At 43.9% G+C, this 10,412-nt stretch overlaps 1 protein-coding gene across 3 annotated transcripts in view; it reads right to left on the bottom strand.

Annotated features, from left to right (window-relative positions):
* The window catches only part of SASH1 (SAM and SH3 domain containing 1), a 180,310-nt gene extending 173,802 nt beyond the window's left edge, over nucleotides 1-6,508 (bottom strand). Inside the window, exon 1 of one of the 3 annotated variants that reach the window (XM_057489115.1) lies at nucleotides 5,331-6,508. In XM_057489115.1, coding sequence (XP_057345098.1) covers nucleotides 5,331-5,456 — 126 coding nt within the window. In that variant the 5' untranslated portion in view covers nucleotides 5,457-6,508. The remainder of the gene's footprint in view (nucleotides 1-5,330) is intronic. The other 2 variants (XM_057489116.1, XM_036906907.2) reach the window with 2 other exon arrangements.
* Between the last annotated feature and the right edge of the window lie 3,904 nt (nucleotides 6,509-10,412).

Genomic DNA, 10,412 nt, shown 5'->3' on the forward strand with positions numbered 1-10,412 from the left:
CCCAAAAAAGCTACTTCCTTAAAACACAGAACTGATCATGTCACAGGTCAGTGTAAAAATCTGGCTCCTCACCAGAGTCTACAGAAGGATTCCAACTACCTGAGCACTCAAGCTCTAGCGCCCCCCTCCCCATGGGTGCTCTCCCATCTTCATTCCCCGTGGCTCTGCCTGGTAGGTCCTTCCGCCATTCCTCCTTACCCTTCACTGGAGAGCGTCTCTCAGGAAAACCTATTTACTGCCAACGCCCAAATGAAAGAGCATTTCTGGACACTGAACCGCCCTGTGCACTACCACTGCACCCCTCCAACTCTGTGCTCTGCTCCTGCCGCCTGGGGGCTCTCTGCCCACCGCACTGTGGGTCCAGGTATTTACAGGAGGGATGGTGGGACTGCTGTTATTTCTCCTACAAAGGATCTTTCTCCTGGATCTTTCTTTAAGCCAGGGGCATGTGTCACTAGTACTCAGCTCAGTAGCAAAGACTGACAGCCAATAAATGTTTCAATAGGTGTGTGAAAGAATGAACTATACATGCAATTGCAACCAGGAGGTAATTCCAGGAAATAACACATTATCCAAATCCCAGCTCCTCTGTTTACTATCTGTGTGATTTGCGGCACACGTGTTTACCTGCCCCCTGTAAAATGGAGACAGTAATGCTCACTGGTCACAATGAGAGGCTCAAGTAAGTCCGGGAAGAGCCCCAGGTACAGCACCAGGAAGCAGGGCTTGTAAGTGCTGCCTCCCCGTCCCCCATGTAGCTGCGTTCTACCAGAAGGCAGTGAACGATGAAAAAGGAGGTTGACAGCAGTCATCAGGTGGAAGAGGGCAGGATTACAAGGTAGGGAATGGTAAATGGAGGCAGAAAGGGGAAGCAGGGGACCAAGAACAGTCACTTTAGGGCAGAAGTCTCTTCTGACAGCAAAAGATTTAGGCAACCCCAGCCACAATTATAAAAGACTTAACTTTTGTCCTTGGCTAAGAGGTCTAGTTCCTACTCTGCTATCTTGAGCCATTCCATTTCTCATCTCTAAATGGGGGAGTTGAGGGCTCATTTCCAAGGTCTCTTCAGTTCCTCCGCTATAAAACACTCCGCAACTTCTCCACTTATAAAAGGCCTAGGGCTGTCAGCTGGCTACGGGAACATAAAGTCAGAATATTTGAAACCAGGGCTGACTCTCAAATTCTAAGACCTAAAATTAAGTCATTAGCTGACGGGCTTAACGTATGATACCACCCAAGGAATATGTAAACTACTGCTTTCAAAGGGGTTTGCATGTTAAAAGCGTCCTAGGCATCTCACCAACACATCACCTCCCCCAAACTTTGCCCAAAACTAAAAAGCAAAGAAGGGTCTTTTAAAAAAAATAATTTTTTTTTTAATAAATAGGAAGCTGGGATAACAGCTTCGTGGACTAAAGGCTTTTTGGTAGCTTGCATAGGAATCAGAGCAGGGGAGAGAGGCCAGAGCATTGCTATATACAAAGGACACAAAGGACATTCTCTAAGTACTACTAGGAAATGGGTGTAAATTGCAGGAACAGCGCAGGCAACAGAGGAAATAAGAGGTTTGGGGGAGGTGCGTTTTACAGGATCTTGCAAACAATAGGCACTTACTAAATCCCTTTTCCTCCCTTCCCAGTTAGTAAGCAGCTTAAAAGCCTGGCCTAGCTTTAAGAGGTCCCCAAATTCTGTAGGAAAAACTTATGAACCACCAGAATTTACCAAATGGATAATCAGTGATCAAAACAATGATTACTGTATCTAATAACTTGAGCAAAATTCCTACTCTTAAAAACAATTACCGTCCCCCACACACAGAAAAAGGGAATGTTGTGTCTGCAACCATGGGGTAGAGATAAAAGTAAAATCCTACAGGATTCTAACTCGTTTGCACTTCTTGGCAGAAAACTAAACATGTTACCACGAAAGGTGACATGCTTTGAAGACCCAGGCAGACCGCATGTTGCAGAGTTAGAGAACAAGATAGCACATTTCACAAGGAAGACACGGTTTAATTGCTCAGGGTTTACAACATTTTGCAATTTGCCTTTACTGTTCCCAGTTGAAGTGCCAGGATTTTAGTTTGCATGATGAAACTGCCCAAATGGTAGCTTCAGCATGAGCAGAATTTATTGAAGGCTTCATAAATGTACCCCATTAGAGTAGGCTCATGGGTCTTTATGTAAGTAAGACTCACATTGTTAAGTGTCATTTTTTCAGATAGTAGGCTCATTTATTAATTTACTTTTGGTAATGAGACCTGAAAATGGTGGATCTGTTCCTCATTAGCTTTGCTCCTAGCCAGCTGTCTAGGACTGTATTTTTATGTGCCTCCTGTATTAAGATATACTTCTCTCCTTTTTCATTAAGTTAAACCATGTTCTCAGGGCCCAGTAAGTCCCAGACCCTGGAGATAGAAAAATAAGTAAAATACTGAACCTGCTCTCCAGGCACTCACAGTCACTTAGTGTTGGTAAGCTCATTTCCTCTTAATTCTCTGTTTACTTCACTTACTGGCATTTATTCATTCTAGCATGGCTCAAACTTTTTTCATGCCATAAATGTTACAATTTCTTCTCTGAATAAGCATTTCATTAATAATTATCTAAAAGCAACTAGTGGGTGTGGAACTGTGCAGAACTGAACTAATTTAAATGCAAAATGTGTCCTAATAAACTCAAATAACCATTCAGTATTTACTGAGATCACTGCCTCTGGGGCAACACCCTTCCCAGGGGCAGAACCAACCAAGTCCCCAGGGGAGATGCCCAGTTGCCTCCCAGTGGCTGTGCGCCACCCGAAAAGGGGGACTGTGCTCATTCATGCACCTAAAAAAGTTGTAACCTTTAACAGACGTCAAGCTTTGATTTTTACTCTTATAAGAACCTAAAAAAGTAGCAACTGTGCCTGAAATCATTTAAATATGTTTGGATGCAAATCTTCCCACCATCTCTACTCCCCTCTACAAGTTCAGTATTGAAAAATAATCTTTCAAATAGCATTTTCCGAAAATACTGGACATAATTACATTTCTACTATGTTGATCTGGGATCATTAACCAGGGAGTAGCATGGCATTAGGCTCCTGGCTAGTAAAGGTCAGAGAAGACGGGTGCAGCCTGACACTGTCACTAGCAAGCTGTGCCACTGGTCAAGTCACTTCACCTGTCTAGGCAGAGACTGCAAAAATCCCTTGCTTTAAATACAAAAGGTGTCTCTTAGCTCAGTTAAGTACTGAGAAAGTCAACTGTCAGTTTTAGGGCTTGATATATTCCCTCCAAAAATACAGTTTTGTATAAACTCTTGGATGACAGCTCTCTAAAAGCAGGATGACGATCTTCCCTTTTAACCTGGTGACTTCCTACAGGAATGTACAAAGGAGAAATAAACCATGTCTTCGTCTGAATTTTATTAAGGAACAATCCTGATGCTCAAGTTTACAGAAAAGGAAGTAAGATTGTATGAAAGACAAGAAAAAGCATGAGTGAACACAACATGTTTGGGACAATCTTTATGCTCTTTCCTGCCTCACACTGATTTGCTTTTAGAAGTACTACTTTCTTTTCTCCTGCATCTTCCCTTTGAACAGGTTTGAGCTTCTAGAGCTCCACCCCACCTTTTCACACAGCCAAAGAACACTCTACTACAGCTGACCCAACAGCGCTGGAATCTCCCAGGGAAGGGAAAGCAAATCTTCAGAAAAGTGCCACCTGCCAACAACCCCCACCTTCCTAAGCAACCCTGAACCCACACTTCCATTTAAGTGAGCGACTCCAACTCTCCATGCCCCCCGACCCCGCCTCCCCAGCCCACACCCTAGGAAGAAATGCAGTGTGATGTTATCAAACCAACTTTTTTAGTCACTGAAAATTTAGAGCGGAGGCTAATAAGCAAGAAATAACAAGATAAGCTTCCTGCTTGACAAACTTAAAAAACAATCACCACAACTTTAAAATGTTCACTGGGTTTTCTGGAATTTCACTAAAGGCCCATATTCACCAGTAATGTCAGGAAATACAAAAACTGGAGGCTTAAAATTTTTTTAAATATGCATTTTAAAAATATCCAAAAGTGAGAGGAGCAGATAGAAATCTTTGGCCAACCATCCCTGGTTGTCTGTACAGTAATAATCATAAATACCAATGAACACCTGAAAATGGAATACCTGGGACTGTAAGATTTCTGGAAAGATGAGGCACAGGACTATATGAATGAAAAGAATTAACAAGGTTACCCTTTACTTAGCACCTACTAAATGCCAGTATGCTGAGTACTAGGTATACATCAACTTACCTAACTCTCAGAAAACCTAAGGAGCAAATCTTCACCTCACTTTTCAGGAAGTAAAACTGGAAATCAGTAGGTACTTTAATTCCCTGGCCGTGGTCATGCAGTAAAGTCAAGCTGGGATTTGGCCCAGGCTAACTCACTTCAAAGTCCAAGAGCTTAATTACTGTACTAAAGATGGTGCACTGTTCATCATTCCCAAAGAGCTTCTTTGTAAAAACTACACCTCCTTCCATTAGAAACATAAAAGATCTCAAAGTAAACCTCCAGCCTTTTCCCATCATTTACAAGACTGTGCATTCGAAATCTTTAAACTGCAATTGACAATATATGTGTGGATTAAGATGTCTGACGGTAATAACCCCCACTCATGTAATTCCAGTCTACCTGCCTACCTACAGCCCCAGCAGAGCAAGTCTACGAATTCCCCAAGGCACTGAACTCCGAGCAAGTTACACCTTCATCCTCCAGGCATAAGAACTATTTTTCAGAAATTATGCCAGATCCATGGGCGGTTTTAGTTACTGGACATTTCAAAATACATGACAATACAGATTTAGCAAAATAAGTCCTATTGTTTTTAGTTCCCAAACATGAAACAACAAATATCAAGTAATTCTACAAGTAGAAAAACAGCAAACAAAGTAAACTCTTTGGTGGTTGAGTAAAGAGATGGTTGTTTTCCTCTGGGGGGCAGACAACAAATGGTGAAGAGATAAACATCAGTAACCTCGGCATCTTCCCAGATCCAACTGTGAAAGCAGATCAGCCAAATACCAGTTATTTACTTCTACGCATTGAAGAACCCGGTCTAGCCTCTTCCACACCGACTTCCCAGCAGGTGTCCCAGATGAAACTGCTGAAGAGCCTCCCCGATCGTTCAAAAAAAAAGTATCTTTGATGTGGTCTGTGGTTGGTTATTTTTTAATTAGGGCTTGAAATCCTATACCTTGTGTATTTAACCCTCTAAGAGCAAGTAGACTTGAGGAGTGGGCTTGCCAGGTCTGCGAGCGCAACCCGCCCGCCCTGCTCCAGGTAACTCACCAAGATGCCCATCACGTCGGTCCAGAGCCGGGAGAACGCCTCCGACATGCCGGCGGCCGCCTCGGGCTCGGGCTCGGGCTCGGGCGCGGGGTCGGACCCCGGGCCGGCGGCCCCCGCGTCCTCCATGGCCGCGTCCCGCGTGCGGGTCGTGCGTCCGGGTGCCCGGGGCTCGCTCGCCCGCACCAGCGCGCTGCCGGCCCCCCTCCCGCCGCGTCACCGAGCCGCGCCCCCGCGCCGCATGCCCCGGAGACCTGGCGACCCCGCGGGGCCCCGCACCGGCGCCCGCACCGCGGCTCCCGGCGGCGGCGGGTTGAGCGACTGACAACTCCGGCCCCTCGGCCGGGCCCGGAGACCGGGCGGCAGCAGGCGAAGTCCGCACCACCGGGTTTTACGGCGGGGAGTCCTGGCAGGCCAGCGGCGATCACACGCGCTGCCGAGGCGTTCCTTCCTGTGACGGGGACCGGCGCCCTAAGGCACGCGACTCACCCCTTCCAGCAAGGGTGGGCAGGGCCCGCGGGTCTGCCCGCGGAGCCGCTGGCACTGGGCAGGAGCTCCCCGGGACCCCTCTCTTCAAAATGAGCTCTTCCAGCTCCACATGACTCTCTCCCCTCCACGCTAAAGAAAGCGTTTAGCAACAAAAGGTGCTCTGATGTCAGGCTCTTTGCATGGAAATGAGCCACGGACAGAAGAACAAATCGCCTGTTGAAAGCGGCCGCGCTGCGGTCTCCCGCCTGCACGAGTTTCCAATCGCGCCATTCACTAAAACATTTTTGGTTACGGAAACTCGAGAAAGTTAATCTTTAAAGCTTCTCCTGTCGAAAGAGTTCTCAAGTAGTCAATGTCGTTACAATCCACACCTCGCCCCTCCTGGAGTCGAGCGACCTAAGGAATTACAGCTTTGCCTCTGTCAGCCGAGGCTTGAAAAAACAAGTGTGAATGCTTGGGCACGCGCCATTGTTTGTACCGACTTTATTATTTGTGGGGACATTCTGGTTCCTGCGCGCCCACAATGCCAGGCATTGCTAGGGGTTTCGGCTCTTGAGGGGAAATGCACTTTGGGTTTTAATGGTTGAACAGTAAGGACGTAGGGAAGGGCCACTTTCAAAACGAAATGTGATGGTTAAAGCCATTTAGCCAATACACACTTAGGGCCCTGTGTGTGTTTTTTCAAGGACAAGATCCATGGCGGATTTATTTTGTGAGGGTAACAGCCCTGTAGAGGTAGTTCTCCTTTTGCGATTCTTTCTTTAAAAGCCACTCAAGAGAATTCTCCCTGGGAGATGATAACCCATGTCACATTTGATTTGGTGATTGATCACTTTCTGAGACTGTTAAGAAACTGCAAGGAACCTGCCCCTCTGTTAAAGTACTGAATGGTACAAAAACATAGGTGAGGTGCCCCAGGAGAGATCTCGTACTTGTTTTAGAGGCCTCTTCTGTCGCTGTGGGAATAAGAGCGTGTCTGTGCAGTCCCCTTATTGAAGCATTCATTGCTGGGGGCATCTATCAGTGCAAATAGGGAATAGCCCTTACAGGAAAGTTCCACATTGAAAAACCTTGTTCAAAAAGTAGTTAAACTGATATGCACAATTCCTGATGACAACATTTTTGAAAGGAAAGAAAAAGAATGAGAAAATTCTCCCTTGGTAGTTAAGGAGGCATTGAAGTGTAAAGTGGGCTGGACACTGAGTCATTAAGACCAGACCTGCTGTTTTCCTGGACCAATGCCGGACTTAGGTAAGATTGGTGCTCTCAGATGCTGGGCATCCAAATAAATTCAGTTAAAGCTGGGGTGGGCTTATTATTATTACTACCATTCCATCTATAAAGATACAAAAATAAGGAAATGGTGAGAAAAGGTAAAATAACCTTTTACAGTTGATTTTATTTGTATATTTAGAATTTCAATGTATTTGTTTTGTGATACCTTATTAAATCCCAGAAAATACTATGAACAGTGCTGCATCTTGGGGGCAGGGAGGAGAGCTTGTTCGCATAAATACTTTCTGGCAATTGACTGAGCAAGTTGTCAAGCAAACCGTGTAAAGGGCGGGCTGACTCTGCACCACCAATCATGAGTCTTCTTGACTCATCAGCTACCTGGAGGCAAAGCATTTAACCTTTCTGTGCTACTGTTTCCCAGCCTAGATGAGGCAAGGCCACACTAATTATAGACCATCGAAAGATCATTGAAAGATAGGTAATTTTTAGCAACAACACGCACACACACACATACACATAATTAAATCTTAGCCAGCATTTCGGCATTTATTGAGATAAAACTACCTTAGATATTTAAGTTATTGTTCCTGGTGCTCCCTAATTAATGGTCAGGAATATGAAATAAGTAGTATTTAGCCCCCAGGGGTGGGAGGGCGAGTGAGGGGAGGGATGTTTGTTCCTACAATTTTGCCATCTGAACACGAACATGAAATTTTGAGAAGTCCCTTTTCTACTTCTAGAACATGAATCATTTTGTTGACCATTTTAAAATGAAGCTGAACCTCTCTTTGCTCACCAACTTCATGTGCCTACTCAAAATGAATCTGATTACTTCTCCTTTTTCCTTTTATGACATTTCCTAATGTCATTTTTTATTTCCAAAAATTCCTTCAGGGGCTTTAGGAATAATCACCAATATCATGATCATCATGATAGGATTTCTGAGTCCCATAGGGTACTGTTCACAAAGAGCTTTTTATGATAGGATTATATAACCCATGAGGGTGCAAAAGGGTCTTGGGAGGTGAACAGGGTCAAATCCCTTATTTTGTAGATGAAGTAATGGGCTCCAGAGTACTTGAATGATCAGTCCAAGTGAACACAGCTACATGGAGCAGATTCAAAGTCACAGGACTTGATTACTTTTAAAGTTCTTTCATCTGAATTATAATTTATTTGATTCTTACAAAGCTCTGCAAGGTAGGCAAGTGTAGATGATCTCAAAGTGCACTGGAATCCTACTCTCCTCTTTTCCCTTCCACAGGGCTGTCTTTCATACAGCTCATTGGAATTGTTGATATTGGTGAGTAAATTCCAGGGAGAGAAAGAAGAGTTTCCAGACACCTAATAGAGACTCAAAAGTTGATTGTGAAATAAATTCTGTGCATTCTGATAAACATCTATGGCAGTGAATAAAAAAAGAGAGCATCAGAATGCATTCACTGAGAGTAAATATTGATAACACCTATCTCAATAAGTGTCATTTCTTGAAAATTAGTCTGAGTCATATTGTTGCGTGCACACACACACACACACACACACATACACACAATGAGTATGGGTATGCAAATACATACATTTAAATGTTTTAAGAAGCAAAATTCATCCAAGTAAATCTGAAGATCTAATAGGCTTTATTAAGCAATTCATGAATTGGGCAGCATCCCCCCTAGCAAGTAGAGAGAAGCTCCAAGGAACTGTACAAAATGAAAGGTTTTTACAGACGGGTGTGGGGGAAAGTCATTACCCAAAAAAAGAAGGGACTGATTCAGGCCAAGTCACTTTCTCTTAGGAGGAAGAGCAGGGGGTGTTATAATGCAGATCACCCCATCTTCTTTTAGGGAAGATGGAAGAGGCTCCTGTGACAGATTATCATATCAATGATGTTGACCACAAGCTTCCTGACTATGTTTCTTGGGTTGTAATTGGGTTTACGTATTAACCCGTTGGCCTAGCAAAAGTGACACCATGTTGGGTCTGTGCCTTTCTTTTTAACAAATGTAAATACTGGCTTGCTTTACAAAAAGTGGTTCTTCCTATGAGGATTGCAAAAGTTTAAAATCCACTAGTCTTAAAGTTCCAGGGTGTTGCCTTTAGCCTATTTAGGTCATCATTCTGACATAAGAAAGATAACCGGTCTATTTCTTGGCAGTAAAGGAAGTCTGGTAGTAGGAAGTACAGATATAATGTGGTCAGGATAAAGCTGGGTTTAAATTCCCACACAAATTTCTATAAGATACCGGGCAAGTAATTTATCTCCTCTGTAAAATGGGATAATTCTGCCTATTTAACATGGATGTTAGGTTATCTGTGATAATGCAGGCAATAATTCTCTATGAATTAGAACCTTTTCCCCCTTTACCCTCCTTTGCTTTTCTTCCCTTGCCCACTCATGCCATGAGGTGAGAGCTATGAGCAGGAAATGTCCCTGTTCAGGCCTCAATCTCTTGGATTACGTCGAGGAGCCTCCTAGCCTTGCAGTGTGGTTGCTGAGTAAAGGAATTGGGAGGTTATCTCTGGCAGGGTCAGTTGACAGTTTTGATAGTGAAGGTAGTAATAATGGCAATAACAGTTATCTGTCATTTCGCAAAGTCTACTCTATATCAAAAATTGCGTTTGTCATTTTTTTTAATGCTGTAAACATTAAATGGCACTTCTAATTTCTCACCATGAGCCAGCCCTCCCACCCTGCTCATTTCTCCTTTCAGTACCACTGTTACATCCATCCATTCTTCAGGCGTACCAACCTCAGAGATAGGCTTCCTCTCCGTTCCCTTCCCTCACTGCAACTCCCATCTAAACCACGGATAAACCCTGTTGGCTCTACTTGCTAAATATGCACCAGATTCATCCTCTTCTCTCCATCTCCAATGCCACTTAACTACCTTAGTCAATACTACCACCATCTCGTACAATTTATCTAGATCGGTGCTTCTCAAAGTATGAACTTAAGAACAAAAGCATTAGTATCACCAAGGAACTTGTTGGAAAGGCACATTTTCCGGCCCCACCCCAAGCCTATGAGTCAGACTTCAGGGACATGGCCAGTGATCTGCATTTGAACAAGCCAAGCCCCAGGCAACTGTGACACCTGCTCAAACTGAAAAACCATTTGGAACTATGGGAATGTCAGAGTAGAAAAAGGAACACATTGCTGAGCAAATGTGAAGTTTTACAATAAACTGAAAAACTATACCACAAGATTGCTTTTTCAAATTAATTGGAAAAAGAAATAGTCATGAGATAAGTAAATGGAGATCCGCAAATAAAATGTTCAGAGATATTTGGGTTTAAAGGGTGTATCTCTGGGGGCGGTGGGGGGGATTGTTATTCCCAGTCCCACGTAAATAAACTGGTGTA

This window comes from Manis pentadactyla, chromosome 12, assembly GCF_030020395.1.
Source record: "Manis pentadactyla isolate mManPen7 chromosome 12, mManPen7.hap1, whole genome shotgun sequence".
Taxonomy (NCBI): domain Eukaryota; kingdom Metazoa; phylum Chordata; class Mammalia; order Pholidota; family Manidae; genus Manis; species Manis pentadactyla.